This window comes from Pelophylax lessonae (genome assembly GCF_965119305.1).
Source record: "Pelophylax lessonae genome assembly, chromosome: 12".
NCBI lineage: Eukaryota > Metazoa > Chordata > Amphibia > Anura > Ranidae > Pelophylax > Pelophylax lessonae.
Genome location: NC_138779.1, coordinates 179,116,433 through 179,133,907, shown reverse-complemented (window position 1 = coordinate 179,133,907; position 17,475 = coordinate 179,116,433). Strand labels below are relative to the sequence as shown.

The 17,475-nt window shown below is 41.0% G+C and overlaps 1 protein-coding gene across 1 annotated transcript in view; it reads right to left on the bottom strand.

Moving 5' to 3' along the window:
* Positions 1 to 13,902: 13,902 nt before the first annotated feature.
* Positions 13,903 to 17,475, bottom strand: part of LOC309567800 (insulin-like growth factor 3.L) — a 44,639-nt gene continuing 41,066 nt past the window's right edge. The window contains exon 4 of the mRNA XM_082273250.1: positions 13,903 to 14,449. Within this exon, the coding sequence (XP_082129376.1) occupies positions 14,436 to 14,449 (14 nt within the window). The 3' untranslated portion in view covers positions 13,903 to 14,435. The remainder of the gene's footprint in view (positions 14,450 to 17,475) is intronic.

Below are 17,475 nucleotides of genomic sequence, written 5' to 3'. Positions count from 1 at the left end.
GCATGACTCATTGAATAGCCCCTTGAACACTTAGGGGGTACTTGTGGTTCGTAGGACAATTCAGCAGAGGAGGGCATGGAGGAGGAGTAGGGGTAGAGCTGACAAATCTTGCATCATCACCACTAGCTGTATGGAGACATGGCGGTACAACAAGCTGCAGCACTGAGCCCTGTCGTGAATCCTTCTAAATTGCAAGCAGAGGGGACTGTGCACTAGTCTTTGCTTGGGTGACAGAGGATGAGCAGGATGAGGATGCTTTAGTAAGCCAGTCCACCACCTCCTCTGCATGCTATGGCTGGATAGTACAGGCAACATCACTACAGAGGAAATTATGCCCTGCCTGAGGACTGACCATGTCCATCTTTACCTGTGGACACATACACTGCTGGCCCCCTTTACAGTGCCATGGAAACATCTGCCTCTCCTTGTTGGCCTCCCAGACATGATGGGGGGGTGTTTATTAACAAAATGTAAATAAAGATGTGAAAATGTGTATGTGGATGCACTTTAATCAATGGAAAGTGGTGTTTGGTGCACTTTTAACCTGAGTACCCACTGCACAAATACACTCCACCGACACACTACAAAATACTGCATTAAAAGTGCACTAATGCACAGAAATATACTGTGTTAAACATGCTGTAATGCACTAAAATATACTGCGTTAAAAGTGCACTAATGCACAAAAATGTACTCCGTTAAACGTGCAGTAACGCACCGAAATATGCTGCATTAAACGTGCTCTAACACACTGAAATATACTGCGTTAAACAGCACGTAACGCACTGAATCATACTGCGTTAAATGTGCACTAACGCACAGAAATATACTGCGTTAAACGTGCACTAACACACTGAAGTATTCTGCAGTGAACCTGCACTAATGCACTGAAAAATACTGCGTTAAGCGGCACGTAACTCACTGAAATGTACTCTGATAAACGTGCACTAACGCACAGAAATATACTGCATTAAACGGCACACAACGCACTGAAATATACTGCGGTAAATGTGCATTAACGCACAGAAATATACCGCGTTAAATGTGCACGTGTTGTGTGACGTAACGTGTAGGAGGTGACAGTGACGTCAGACTCAGCTGTCCTATGACAATCAGAGCTGGGGAGCCTGGGAGCCGGGAGTGAGCGAGCATAACTTTATTACAAATGTGAGTTTTTATAAATATAATTATGCTGAATAAACATTTTTAAAAGTATAATGCACTATAGAAAATCCTCTTTCATTTGCATAAACTGTGAAATCAGCCCACTGAGATAAGAGGAGTGAAAGCTGATGAGGCTCATAGGTAGAGGAATTCGGTCTTCTTATTACACAATTTGGTCTTCTTATCACAAACCTTTTGTGCTGCAGGTGAACGTGCACTGCACACAGAGGTGCTTCAGCAGGTGGAAGGACATAGCACCAAGCACTTTATATTTGTTTGATTTGAAGAAGCTCTTTAACCACATCATCATATTTTTGCCTGTATTGGAAAGGCACTGTATGTATTGATGAGATCCTGGACTGTATTATAGATCATCACCTTTGTTCGATCACATTGTTTTTATGTTATGAACTTTGTATGTATATTATGAATAGGCACTTTTAAAGGTTTTGTCACATAGTATTTATGTATAAATAGCGCACCACTATTATCCATATAAATGTGCACTAACGCACTGAAATATACTGCGTTAAACATGCACTAATGCGCAAAAATATACTGCGTTAAATGTGCACTACTGCACAGAAATATACTGCGTTAAACGTGCAGTAACGCACTAAAATATACTGTGTTAAACGTGCACAAACACACTAAAATATAATGTTTTAAAGGGCATGTAACACACTGAAATATACTGCGTGAAACATGCAGTAATGCACTGAAATATACTGCATTAAATGTACACTAATGCACAGAAATATACTGCGTTAAACCTGCAGTAACGCATAAAAATATACTGCGTTACACAGCACATAACATTGAAATATACTTTGTTACACGTGCACTAATGCACTGAAATATACTGTGTTAAACATGCGCTAACGCACTGAAATATACTGCAGTAAATGGCACGTAACGCACTGAAATATACTGCGTTAAACAAGCACTAACACACAGAAATAGACTGCATTAAATGTGCACTAACGCACAGAAATATACCACGGTTAAACACGCAGTAATGCACTGGAATATTCTGAGTTAAACGGCACATAACGCACAGAAATATACTGCGTTATGCATGCAGTAACGCATAGAAATATACTTTATTAAATGTGCTCTATAGCACTGAACTATAATGCAGTAAACCTGCCCTGACAAAAATAATTGACACTAAAGTAAAAATGAATGGTCACTTACTACACTCAAATGAACGTTTACTACACTCACAATGACTAAACCATCACTAGATTCACACTAATATGACATTAAAGTAAAAATGAATGGTCACTACACTCACACTGACTGAACCATCCCTAGATTCACACTAAACTGATATTCTACACGGATAATAGAAACAGAATAGCACACTAAATCTCCGGTAGCACTGAACAGAGCCCTTTTCTATCTCTCCCTATGCCGATATCACACTACAAAAGGCCTGCTATTGGAAGAATACTTTTATAGTTTTGGATGGGACTAAGAGCAATGAGCCAAAATTGGATAGATTATTTTCTCCAATCATGACTCTGATAGTGCTATGTGCCCTGATTGGGCAAAGCTTTCATTGCTTCAGCCAATCAGGGCTTCCAATACACTGTGAGGTAGCGCAGAGCATTTGTGATCATTCAGTGGACCGAACAAACGGTCCAACGGCCCGATAATTCAAGTGTTCGTCGAACGGGCGAACAGCCAATGTTAAGCCAAAACTGTTCTCCCATCCCTACTCACCCACCTATAATGTTTTAGACTCTCTAAGACATGGAAGAAATCTCAGATGTAAGCAGGTAAAGATGTGACTATAGGTTGAAGAAATATATTTACGTATTGAGGTAACCTACTAGTGATGCTGATCCATACTAGCCACTATGGGTCTTCCAGGTGGACATAAGTTCTTGTGAACTTTGGGGATGTGGTAGAAGTATGGACTCTTGAAATAATAGTTAATGGAAAACAGTTTTTCAGCTTTATCTATAATCCCACTAGTAAATGCCTTATTGACCAGCTCTGATAATTCAAGCTTATACTCAGGGAGAGGATCTTTACCCAAGATCTCATATGTGCTACAATCTAAAAGGAGCCTTGTGGCTTCCTTAAGATAGCCCTCTCTATTTTGGACAACAATACCACTCCCTTTGTCAGTTAAGCGCACAATGACATCATGATTGTTCTTAAAAGCTTCTAGGGCCAACCATTCTGGTTTACTGAGATTACTCTTCATAGCCTTACCTCGTGGGTGTGCATGTGGGCCTGGGCTCCTCTATGTGGGGGGAACTGTACGCACCATGCGGGAGAGAGTCGGAGAACACAGACGGTTTGTTGAAAAAGAACGTGATAAGCACAGTGTCCCACGGCATTTCTCACAGGTACATAGAGGTAGCACACAGGGGCTGGAGCTTTTTGGCATATAAGCTGTACCTATGGCAATTCCAGAAGGTGAAAGGTTTTCCAGATGATGTTCACAGCAAACCTGGATTTCTACCCTAAGTTCAATGTCACCCAATGGGTTGAATGAGGAGTTGGAACTGAACACCCTTATATGAATACTGTTCTTCCGGGTTTCCTCTTACGTTCTTGGGAAATATGTGTATGTATACCAATCCTTTATATATGTATATATATATATATATATGTTCACTGAATTCTTTTGTCATCAAGTTTGCCTCCATCTGAGGAGGGAAGATGGTTATACAGAGATAGAGATATGCAAATAGTTCATTATTACAAGAGGTTGTTCTTAATCATAGATTATTTTCCACTCCCTCCCTTCTCCTGTTATATTTAAATTTTCTTTTTCTACATATCTCCATATAAAATACATGTGTGTATTTTATGGGAGAGGAAAGAGAATATATGTATATATTGAAAATAGATGATTACAGAGGTCAGTTCAGTGATCAAAGCATCATTTAATGGGAGTAGTATTCTCTCTGTCTCATGGTCGATTCCTTAATTCAGCATAATTAAAGCAGAGTTCTGGCCTCAGAAAAGTTTTTTAGATAAAAATGCTGCCTAAATAGTGATCCATTGCCCTTTAACCACTTTACCTCTAGCCACTGTGCTGCTACTGCGGCACAGTGGCTCGTTATCGTCCAGCGACATAGACCTACGTTGCTGGACTCCTCCCCCTGTATGCGGCGCTCGCGCGGCGCCGGAGGCGTGCTCCCGCTGTTTTCATTCACAGCAGGAGTCGGGCCAGGGGAGGAGCGGCAGCGATCGCCGCCGCTCTTCCCCGATCGTTGGGGAATCTAGTTTGGAGATCCGCCCACCTGTGTAAACAGAGGGGGCGGATCTCCTAAGTGACAGGGAGTGACAGATCGGAGTGTTCAGCATAGCTGAACATCCGATCTGTCCCTGGCTCACACAGTCACCTCCCCCCCCACACGTTAGTAAGCACCAGGCATACATTAACCCCTCCCTCTCCAATAAAATTAACCCCTTCCCTGCCAGTGTCATTTTTACAGTAACAGTGCATATATATAGCACTGATTACTGCAGTAATGTCACTGGTACCCCCAAAAGTGTCAAAAATGTCAGCCAAGGGTCCGATCTGTCCGCCGCAATGTCGCAGTCCCACAAAAAAAATCGCAGATCGCCGCCATTACTCGTTAAAATAAAAACACCAAAAATGACAAAAAGTAAAAATCGCACAGGTGATCAAATACCACCAAAAAAAAGCTCTATTTGTGGAAAAAAAGGACGTAAATTTCGTTTGGGTACGGCGTCGCACGACCGCGCAATTGTCAGTTAAAGTCGCACAGCGCCGAATCGCAAAAAGTGGCCCAGACGTAAGACAGCAAAATGCTCTAGTGGTAAAGTGGTTAAATAACCGCTAATCCAATAGTTAGTAGTTTTATAGGGTATGATTTATGTCAAATTCTTACTTTTAAAATCGTTGTATGAGCGCGGCCATCTTTGCTGTGGTGATGTGAAGCCGCAGTGTAATGATGTCTTGCCTTCTTCCCGCTTGCAGCTCATTCTGGCTACCCAGAATGCGCAGCAAAATCTCACGCATGCGCAGTACTATGCGATCGGCAACCCCATGCGATCACAGGAAGTGACAGCGCGGGCCGCGGCCGCAGAGGGAGGAAGTGGAAGGAAGGTAAGTATATTTTCTGCAAAAACAAGGTAAGTAAAGCAAAAAAAATTTGGGACTATCCAATTGTTTTTTTAGGATGTTTACAGCAAGCGGATGGGCCAAAGTTGTTTTTGAGGCCGAAACTCCGCTTTAAGCATATTCAAATTAGTAACTTTTTTAACCTATTAGTATTCGCTGGGAGCAGATACATCTTTATAAATTGTTTAATTGTTTTTATTACCACCTGCCAGGGAATTTTAATAATGTTTGATCTAATTAGTTGCTATAGTCCCATCATAGTAACCAATGCCTATAAGTATTTTTGCCTCCCCTACCCCTGTGTCCCTTTAAGATCCGAGACGAGAAGGCGTCTCTTTCCCTATAATTTGGCGAGTTACCATTGAGTTGGCGTGACCTGAGGAAGGAGTTAATGCCTCCGAAACGTGTTGTCATGGCAACTGTGTGATGTCCACACTCTCTTCCCCCCTGTATCCCGCTTGTGTCAGTTTGTGTGTCCTCGGAACGCAGTGCCGGCTGAACCAGGCGCATACGCATTAGGATTTGCACGTCGAGCGTGGTGGTGGATAACCTCGGATGTGCTGCCAGGACCTGGGCAGCTAGTTTGAATGACCATGGCTACCCCCTCCCCTGTTGGGATCTGGAAGTGGTTTTAGGAGTACGGCCACAGTGGAATCCTTATGTTTTATCTATCTTCACACAATGTGAGTTCGACCATTGTAGTGTTTTTCCACAATTATGCTGAGCTCGACTAGGGCGGCTTCGCACTCTCTACTTTTGTATTTTTTTTCCCAAGTGTCATTGCATGGCAAAACTCTGGCCCACCTGTCTATCCTCATGTGTTTCACAGTTTAGGAAAGCCCCATTCCCTGCTGGCCCCCATGTGACTGTTTGCAAACATTTATATACACAACAAGATTTAAATTTTTCATAATTTTTCCTCTGCACTTGGCGTATAAGAAGGATTTATATCTGGCGTAATGAATGTGATGTGTTACTAATTAGGCACATCAACCCTATCAGAGATCATATAATTTATTAACTTTATTATACCACCAATTAAATCATATTAAACCTATGTGTTTTTACATATTGCCATGTTTCTGTTTAAAGCGGTTGTATCCCGCTTTTTGACACTTTTACCTACAGGTAAGCCTATAATAAGGTCCGGGGGGACCTTCAATTAAGTTGCCGGGAGCTTGCCGGAAAAATCACTCCCGTGCGCATGCGCGGGAGTGACGTCATCGCGGCTCCGGCCAATCAGCGTGCTGGAGCCGTCTCTTCCGGCCAATCAGCGCGCCGGAGCCGCCGAACCCGGAAGAGACGACGAGGGATCATGGCAGCGCCCGCATCGATGTCCGGGGGTCCGTGTCGGGGCTTCGTTTTAAGGTAAGTTACACATAATGGGCTAGTATGCGATGCATACTAGCTCATTATGCCTTTGTCTTGCAGGTTTTTTTTTTTATTTTTTTTTTTTTATAGGGTTTACAACCGCTTTAAAGTGCAATACCAACTTTGTCAATATTCTGTTGACTTTCGCTTCCTTCCTATACCACACTTATAAGGGGCTATAATATAGTGGTAGGTGGGATTGAGATTGGGGTCGGGAATAACTAAAACTAGAGAGCTCAGAATCTGGTGCAGCTGTGCATGGTAGCCAATCAGCTTCTAACTTCAGCTTGTTCAATTAAGCTTCGACAAAAAAAAAAAACTGGAAGCTGATTGGTTTCTATGCAGAGCTGCACCAGATTTTGCACTCTACAGTTTTTTGAGTAAATCAACCCCTACAGTGCCTTGTGAAACTATTCGGCCCCCTTGAACTTTGCGACCTTTTGCCACATTTCAGGCTTCAAAATTTTTTTGTGAAGAATCAACAACAAGTGGGACACAATCATGAAGTGGAAAGAAATTTATTGGATATTTCAAACTTTTTTAACAAATAAAAAACTGAAAAATTGGGCGTGCAAAATGATTCAGCCCCCTTAAGATAATACTTTGTAGCGCCACCTTTTGCTGCGATTACAGCTGTAAGTCACTTGTGGTATGTCTCTATCAGTTTTGCACATTGAGAGACTGAAATTTTTGCCCATTCCTCCTTGCAAAACAGCTAGAGCTCAGTGAGGTTGGATGGAGAGCGTTTGTGAACAGCAGTTTATAGTTCTTTCCACAGATTCTCGATTGGATTCAGGTCTGGACTTTGACTTGGCCATTCTAACACCTGGATATGTTTATTTGTGAACCATTCCATTGCAGATTTTGCTTTATGTTTTGGATCATTGTCTTGTTGGAAGACAAATCTCTGTCCCAGTCTGAGGTCTTTTGCAGACTCCATCAGGTTTTCTTCCAGAATGGTCCTGTATTTGGCTCCATCCATCTTCCCATCAATTTTAACCATCTTTCCTGTCCCTGCTGAAGAAAAGCAGGCCCAAACCATGATGCTGCCACCACCATGTTTGACAGTGGCGATGGTGTGTTCAGGGTGATGAGCTGTGTTGCTTTTACGCCAAACATAACGTTTTGCATTGTAGCCAAAAAGTTTGATTTTGGTTTCATCTGACCAGAGCACCTTCTTCCACGTGTTTAGTGTGTCTCTTAGGTGGCTTGTGGCAAACTTTAAACAACACTTTTTATGGATAGCTTTAAGAAATGGCTTTCTTCTTGCCACACTTCCACAAAGGCCAGATTTGTGCAGTATACGACTGATTGTTGTCCTATGGACAGAGTCTCCCACCTCAGCTGTAGATCTCTGCAGTTCATCCAGAGTGATCATGGGCCTCTTGGCTGCATCTCTGTTCAGTCTTCTCCTTGTATGAGCTGAAAGTTTAGAGGGACGGCCAGGTCTTCGTAGATTTGCAGTGGTCTGGTACTCCTTCCATTTCAATATTATCGCTTGAACAGTGCTGCTTGGGAAATCTTTTTGTATCCCAATCCGGCTTTAAACTTCTCCACAACAGTATCTTGGACCTGCCTGGTGTGTTCCTTGTTCTTCATGATGCTCTCTGCGGTTTAAACGGACCTCTGAGACTATCACAGTGCAGGTGCATTTATACGGAGACTTGATTACACACAGGTGGATTCTATTTATCATCATTAGTCATTTAGGTCAACATTGGATCATTCAGTGAACCTCACTGAACTTTTGGAGAGAGTTTGCTGCACTTAAAGTAAAGGGGCTGAATAATTTTGCACGCCCAATTTTTCAGTTTTTTATTTGTTAACAAAGTTTGAAATCTCCAATAAATTTCGTTCCATTGTGTCCCACTTGTTGTTGATTCTTCACAAAAAATTATAGTTTTATATCTTTATGTTTGAAGCCTGAAATGTGGCAAAAGGTTGCAAAGTTCAAGGGGGCCGAATACTTTCGCAAGGCACTGTATGTGTGCTAATTTTCCATACTTCATATCCCACCGACATGCTATTCAATTGACTTGTTACAGTATTTTACCAACTACAAATTATACCATTCACAATTTTCTTTGTTTCTGAATTTCTTAGAAGACTTTTTTAATTAAATAAACTCGAATTGGCATTAGCACTCTAACTCATACAACCCAACCCAACATGTTTTACCACATTTGGGTCTTTTTCAGGGGTACAACATGAACTAAAAAAAAGTGCTCAGTGCACTGGTGCATGTGCAAAGACGAACAGGAAATAACAGCAATGCTCACATGTAACAGAGCACTAAGGTCATTATGAATAAATGCTGTACCCCTGAAAAAGCAGCAAAAATGGCAAAACATGTTGGGCCATTATATGGATGACTAAATGGTTATATGAGTGAATCACGTACCTGTTAAATTTAAAGCTGTTTTCAGCACTCCACATTATCAAACCAGCAAGGCCCGGAGTAAGGGAAGAAAAACCTAGACGGAGGGCTGACATGACAGGGTTAAAAGCGGGTTTGGAGTAGTAATTTAAGGAGGGTTTAAACAAAATAGTAAAGGGATACTTACTGGATTGGTGGAGCGTAGGGAACAGGTGGGGCTTTAGGGGTCAAACAGTAGGAGGGTCCTAGAGAGGTCTTCAATCATGAGAGAGACAACGTCAGAACAACTTCCCACCCTCCCCTTTTGTTTGGTGGTTACGTTCTTGTGTGATTTTGGGCTGTTTCCCTGGGTGGTATGTCAAGGCAGTTTGCAGGGTACAAGGTCCTTGTATGTGCTTTATTTGATAAATGAAAATTAGTAGGGACCCGTCTTGGGTACGGCTCCCTGTGGTTTGTCTGGGTTGTACCTGCTAATAGTGGTGCTGTCTCTGAGTCAGTGTTTTGCGGCTGGAGGCCTAAGTTTGGTTAAGCAGGTACGTGAAGTAGGGGTGCCTACAAGGACCTTGGGGCTCCAAATTTCAGAATGTACTTACTGTTGCTGGTATGATTTATATATGTTATTTATACAATTTGGTTTAATAAAAGGCTGCTTTGGCCATTAAACTCAAACTATGGTGTCTAGTGTTTTACTTGGGTAAATAAATAAGGGAGAGTGTTGATCAAGCAGTTTATAGAGACAAAATCATCTTTTATACCCTATTTATGCTTTTAAGGAGCTGTCTGTGGGGCAGTACAATGGTAACACCCCATCATTCAGTAGCATGCATCACATTTTATACAAATTTAGGTGGAAAAATGACCACCCCTGTAGCCCAGTAGAAGTCCAGCCAGAGGGAAACATAATCAACTAGCCATGTTGCCTACAAATGCAGCTGTTCATTGACCTGCTGTTCTCTGCACGGTTCTTACCATACTACCCCAATCACAGCAGAATCACTTTCTTTGACGTTACTAGAACCGCTCAAACCCTTACCACAGCCTTAAACCGTTACAATTAAGGCTGGGTTCACACTATTGCGAATGATGCGGGTTTCACCGCATCCAACTCACATGTCAGGAGATTGTGACTGGCTCTCTATGGAGCTGGTTCACATATCTCCAGAGCGGCTCCAAAGAAAATTGCACAGAAGTCTTGTGCGTCTTCTGGTCCGTTTCAGATCCGAATTCAGCCAAAAATTCGGACTGAAATTGGACCTGAAATGGTGAACAGGGATGCACCACACTCCTGCTGTGAGCCGCTCCACGCGGCAGTGTGAAGCCAGCCTAAATATGCATGGTGTTAGAGTGATGTGATGATTTGCAAACTGAAAAACTTGTATGCTGGGACCTGCTTACTATGGGAAGGGGGGATCACACTGTCCTGCAGAAGGAGAAACTTGTCTATTGTGATTTAGGGCATGTTCCCACCATTTCCATTGCATTTTTCTGCACACCACGGCACATGCATGCTGTGAGCAGGGCACATAGAAAACAATTCTTTTGTTTTGCTCATCCTTTCTCCAAAGACTCGATTTAGCACGTATAAGGTCATTCAGGGATTTAGGACGCCAATAGAAAGGAAGCAGAAAATATTTTGCAATATCTTGTGTAACATTACTGTTTATTTTATTTCTTTCCAAACAGTTTTAAATGCCAAAATTTTCTGGAAGGTGAAGCATTTTTTTTGTACAAAGCTAAACCCAGCAGTGGTTAGAATAGAATGGCGCAAGATGAAATGTCAGCATTATTGCTAAAAAAAATCATAATTCATATGAAGCCAACTTGCACAGTGGCAAACAGCTGATCATCCTATATAGCCAAGACACAATTTCACAGGCATTCTTTTTCTTTTCCTTTTTTTTCCAAATTGAATATATTTGTAGCAAGAAAGCCAAGCCATTCCAAAAGCAAATAGACTCACGCCATAGGTCATTTATAGACATATTTAGTATAGTAGTGCAAAGAACCAGGGTGTACTGAAACCCATCTCATCCAATCAGAAGTCAAGTTTGCAGGACTGCATTACCTCTAGAGTCCTGAAATCTAATTTCCAATTGGTCACTTTGGGGTCTATTTACTAAAGATAGAGAGGGCAAAATTAGTCACAATTCTGCAGAGAAACCAACGAGCTTCCAGGTTTTATTGCTAAAGCTTAATTAAACAAGCTGAGGTTAGAAGCTGATTGGCTTCTCTGCAGAATTGTGACTAATTTTTCCCTTTCTAGCCTTAGTAAATAAACCCCTTTGGGTCCTTTTACACGGAGTGGACCGTTTTTTGATCCGCTCCGGCACTTTTTTTTTACGGACACGTATGAAACTTGTGTCATCCGCTCCGTATGTCCGTTTATCATCCCATCCATTTGCGGATGATAAGCGGAAATAATGTATGTCAATGGGATTGCGGATGTCAGCGGATGACACCGCTGACATCCGTTTTTGTGTCCGTTCCGTTTTTTAAACGGAAGAAAAATAGGGTTCTCTTCCGTTCCAAAAAACGGAACTGATCAGATAGGACGCAAATCGGATGTCAGCGGATGGTCATCTGCTGACATCCGCAATCCCATTGACATGCATTATGTCCGTTTTTCATCCGCAATCTGATGGGATGAAAAACGGACATATGGAACGCCCGTGTGAAAGGACCCTTTGTGTTTTTTTTTTAAAGCACCTTAAACTTTTTATTTTTAACCAAGGGGGCATTGTTTTCCGGGATACAAATGTGATGTAATCTGCCTATATTATTAGCAATTGATTTTTGTCTAGAATTGTCGTAGTAAGATGTGAGTATAATGGAAAATCTGTTCTACTAATGGTTCTGCAGTATCGACCCCCTGTTCAGTCCACCCAGCAAACTGCAGTGAAGTGGTAAAAAGTAGTCCAGAGGACCACTTACCAGTTTACAAAACGCAAAGTATGGGGTTTGTTGCACACTCTGCCAGCACCAGAAGTAAACTGGTAGAAGTCCTTTGAATTGTGGTGTCAATTTACTGATCAAATGAGGTTTGTGCAAAATTTGACTGGTTGATAGGGAAGGTAAGTACCAGGCTATACATCAGGGCCTGTAAAGCTGCCCAATGCAATCATGAGGCAATACCAAAGCACAGGAGGTGGGCCAGGTTCTCACTATTGGAGCTGATTTTAATTTACATACCAAAGCACTCTGAGTGTCATGGCTTTGTTTTACATTATTTTTACCACCATGAATTCTTTTTTCCCAAAGATTTGCACTCTGTAAACATGTAAAAAGCACTTTAGACCATGTGTAATCTACCATTCTCTGCTAACGTAAGCTGGAGAAGGAAGTATAATTTTTTTTGCTACTTTTTTTGCTAGTTTTTATACTTTTTTGATGTAATACCATCGTTTTTTTTTTGTTTTTTGTATGCAATACCTCTATTGAAACTCCTAATTTCAGTACTTTACAAACTGCTGCAAACAAGGCTTGCAAAATTATCTAAAATAATAAACTTCTATTTAGGGTGAAGAGGAAAACAATACGGCTTTTGGTACAGAGGCCCCTAAGAAATGCTAAAGCAACCAATTTGTTGTTAATTTTCAATGTTCTAAAGTTATAAAAGGTGAAATCTGATTGGTTACTAGGTATAATGACACTCTACACATCATGAATGTTCTTTACACTGCCTTATTAAATGAGCCACTTCACCTTTGTTCATTAAGCAGTGTATAAAATACATTTGTCAACAGCAACCTGAAAGCTATACAGCCTGAAATGTATTGATGTTCTGAGTTAGTGCACATAAGCTCTTTTCCTTAAGATTCCTTAAACTGTTATCAAATGGCGCTTTTCCACTGCATGGAACTGAACGGTTCGGCTCGCTTTTGTGCTTTTCCACTGCTGGTACCGCATGGTATGGTGTAGGAACGGTTCGGTACGGTACGGTACAGCGGCGCTTTTCCACTGCATGGAACCGAACGGTACGGCTCTCAAAAACAGTACCTACTCGATTGTGGTTTCAAGAGGTACCATACCCCACAATCCTTTGCATGCAGTCACTACTAGCCACTGATTGGTCAGAGAATCCCACCCACCCCGTTGTTATCCCACCCACTTAACTTTAGTACTACATTAGTGGAAAAGCAAACCATACCGTACCGAACCGAACCGTTCCAACACCGTACCATGCGGTACCAGCAGTGGAAAAGCAAACAGGGCCAAGCAGGGCCGAGTAGAGCCAAGCCGGTACTTGCAGTGGAAAAGTGCCAAAAGAGTCTGTCCACTTAGTTCTAGGTTGTTGAGTTGAGTAGTCTTTTTTTACCTTTTTTCCCAAGTAACCTTTCAACGCAACCTGAAAAAAATAAAGTTTTAAGTGGACTTAGCCTAAAAGAACAGTTACTTTTAAAATGTTTTCCTACATTCAGAACAGCAAGTCCCTAGTGTCCTGGCTGAGCCTGTGCATTACGGCCTTATAGACTTCTGTGGAGCCATGTCCAGAGCACTTCTGGCCTCAGAAGACATCTCAATAGAAGTCTATGGAGGTATAATGCATAGTCATGTCCAGGACACTAAAGACTTGCAGTGCTGGGTGTAAAAAAACAGCAAAGGTCATGGCCCTCAGATTGTGGTAAGTATGCATTTGGGAAGGTCTTAGGTTAGGTTTGGGAAGGGGAAATAAAAGGTAACTGCACAGGCAAAGCACAGATTTGCTTGCCCCCTCCATTGACCTCCAATCAACCGCACGACAATTATTTCTCATTACAGAAATTTAGGCAGCATTGACTGTTTCTGTTGGAAAAAGTATCTATAAAAATAACCAATTTGGGCAGAAAACCATAATAGAAAAACCTCTCAAACTTTAAAAATATTGGCAAGTCATTAATGAAGACCTAAATAACAGGTTGGTTTTAATCCTGCCTATTTTTCTGAGTACATTAGCTAGACATACATTTTAGTAATATTTCATAAAGCTTTTATAGAAACATGTAATTGAATGAATTCCATTTAAATTGTCCATTTGGTATAAGTTGGGTGGGAGTTGGGTGTATAGGGTGACTGAATGTGACCAAGGAATTGGAAAAATATACAATGGAGCCGAAGTTCAAAATTCCATGTGTGTTCCACATTGTACAGAACATTGGGCATATGGGCTGTCCAATACCTGCTTTACAGTCGTCAAAGCAAAGCAAGGCCATCTCCTGACTAATACCTTCACAGCTAGTTGTTAACTCAGCTTTTTAATGTAGGGTCACACAAGCTCAGGAGAATTCTCTTCATATGATTGGGTTTTCTTCCTGGTTTCATCCCAATATTATTGCACATTTCCACGGCAGTCAAAAAGTCTCTTTGGTTGGATTTTTTGATCATCCTTTAATCAGCTTAAGAGATAACTTTCTGCAGATCCTGGGAACATTCCTAAGATTTTTGTTCTGTAATAAATAATTATATACATACATTAAAATAGCTACTTAAAAAGCAGAGACAGGCAAATCAAAAACCCCTAATGTTATCCAAAAAAAGAACATTTCCGCTTTGGTCAGAAAGTATACAATAAAAAATTGGACTTTAGGTTTGCAATTTTATGACTTAATTCAGTCTACAAATTATAATGCAATATGATAGGACATACTATTTGTATTATTTGAAAATAGTATGGTGCAAGCTCAAAAGCCCTTTCCACCAAGTTCAGTTTTGGTCCGAAAGGAATACAAAACAAACGACCCCTATTGGCAACTTTTGCCACTTAGAGAAATAGTAATTACCTATAGATACAACTATTCAAATAGACTAGTTTCTAAGACCATCATAATACTACTAATACCAACTATAATATATTTATAAATGATATCGGGTCTGGGATTAAACGTTCCATTTCAGTCTTTGCAGAGGATACCAAGCTATGCAGTGAAACAACGTCCTTACAGGATGTCTTCAACCTACAAGCCGACCTCAATGCACTGTTTGATTGGGCAACTATGTGGCAGATGAAGTTTAATGTTGATAAATGTAACGTTACGCACTTGGGAGCTAAGAATATGCATGAATCATACATACTAGGGGGAGTAGAACTGGGGAAAACAATGGTGAAGGTTTTGGGTGTTCTGGTAGATCATAAGCTTAATAATAGCATGCAATGCCAAGCTGCGGTTTCCAAAAGAAGCAATTTCCTTTCTTGTATTAAGAGAGGTATGGACTGAAGAGAGAGAGATATCAATTTGCCCCTGTACAGATCATTAGTAAGACCTCATCTGGAATATGCAGGTCAGTTTTGGGTACCAGTTCACGAAAAGGATATCGAGGAACTGGAGAAAGTGCAGATTAGGGCAGCCAAACTGATAAGAGGCATGGAGGAGCTCAGCTATGGGGATAGATTAGAGGAACTGAATGTATTCTCTCTTGAGAAGAAAAGATTAAGGAGGGGGGGTAAGATCAACTTGTATAAACACATAAGGGGTCAATATAGTGAACTTGGTGTAGAGTTATTCTCTTAAAGGTCATCACAGAGCACAAGGGGGCACTTTTTACGTCCAGAGGAAAAGGGATTTAATCTCCAAATATGGAAAGGTTTCTTCACAGTGCTGTGAAAATGTGGAATAAACTTTCTCAAAGCTGGTACTTGCTAGCTCAGTGGATCGCTTTAAAAAAGGTCTTGATTCCTTCCTAACCCTAGGTTCACACCGTTTTTCAGCCGTTGCTTCCACCATTTTTGGAAAGGGTGGGGGACTTTATTCCCACAGCAGATTGTGTGGGAAGGGCCTGATATGGATTGGGGGGGACCCCACGCCGTTTTTTTGGTGATTTTTTTTTTTTCTATTGCCGGCAATTCTTGTTTTTGCATTCAGGTGTCAGCAGGGAAGCCCGCTGACAGCTGATGACTTAACGGTTGTTAAGGACGCGGCAGCTGGCTTCCTGGCCCCCTTCTAAACAACCAGCTACTGTATACACAGTTTGTTAAAGAGAAAAAAACGCATTCAAAACACATAAAAAAATATATGTTCAAAAAAACGCAAGACGTGCCTGTAAACTGCATCAACCGCATAGATGTACATGTACTTATGTACATGATATAACTGGATACTAACATTTATAGGTAAAGTTAATCCAGGGAATATCTGATTGCCTCTCAGGGGGATCAGGAAGGAATTCTTTCCCCTGCTGGAGCAAATTGGATCATGCTTTGCTGGGGGGTTTTTGTTATCCTCTGGATCAACTGTGGGGAAAAGGATTGGGTATATAGGATTGAATAATTTATTTTTATTTATTTATTTTTGTTTGTTTTTTTCCCCCTTTTTATTGGTTGAACTGGTCTTTTTTCAACCTAGACAAACTATGTAACTACAGTAAAACCTTGGATTGCGAGCATAATTCGTTCCGGAAACATGCTTGTAATCCAAAGCACTCTTATATCAAAGCGAATTTCCCCATAAGAAATAATGGAAACTCAGATGATTCGTTCCACAACCATTTATTCATAAATCCTTCAGTTTATAGTCCATATAAAAATATTATAGCATTGCGATAGGTTATATAATCATAAAATGTCCATCCACAAATAGCCGCTTCCACAAGGGGATTAGAAGCAAAATCCAGCAGGAGCTACAGAGTATCAAAGAGAAGAGAGGCGCCTCTAAGTGTAGCAATATGGTTACATTTAATGAAGGTACAACATTTAGCAACTCACATGGTTGATGAATAAAACAGGCACATCTAAGTATGCAGGCATCTGGGGTAAAGCTGTCCACATAGACCATCTTCTGCACCGCCGGCTGCCAGTCTGTAATCCTGACCGGGAAGACCACCCTGCAGTAAAGCGATCTGAAAGCGAGGGGCAGCATGGAAGGGATGACGTAGATGGCGGTGCGGAGGATGGTTTATGTGGACAGCTTTACCCCTGATGCCTGCATCCTTAGATGTGCCTGTTCCAATCATCAACCATGTGAGTTGCTAAATGTTGTACCTTCATTAAATTTAACCATATTGCTACACTTAGAGGCTCCTCTCTTCTCTTTTATACTCAGCTGTGACTTGAGGCTACTTGTATATCAAGACATCGCTTGTATATCAAGTCAAAATTTATTTGAAATTTTTGCTTGTCTTGCAAAGCGCTCTTAAACCAAGTTACACTCAAACCAAGGTTTTACTGTATATAACTATAATGCTGGAATTCTTTTTTTTTTTTTATAAGAGAATCATCTTAACCATTTTTATGATTAAATACTATATTCTGTGATAGGGTATTCCCTAACTTAACTTAACTTAATACTGGTGATGTGACTAGTGGTGCCCCAACTTGGATTCTGTATTTAAGAAGTGACCTTACAAGTGATTTAAACTGGGATATTACTATACTAGTATTCATTTTTTCCATCTCTTTTTTATATAGTCCAAGATTTTATTTACTTTTGCAGCTATCACTTGGCATTCAGCACTAAACCTAATTTAACCAGTTTTTCCA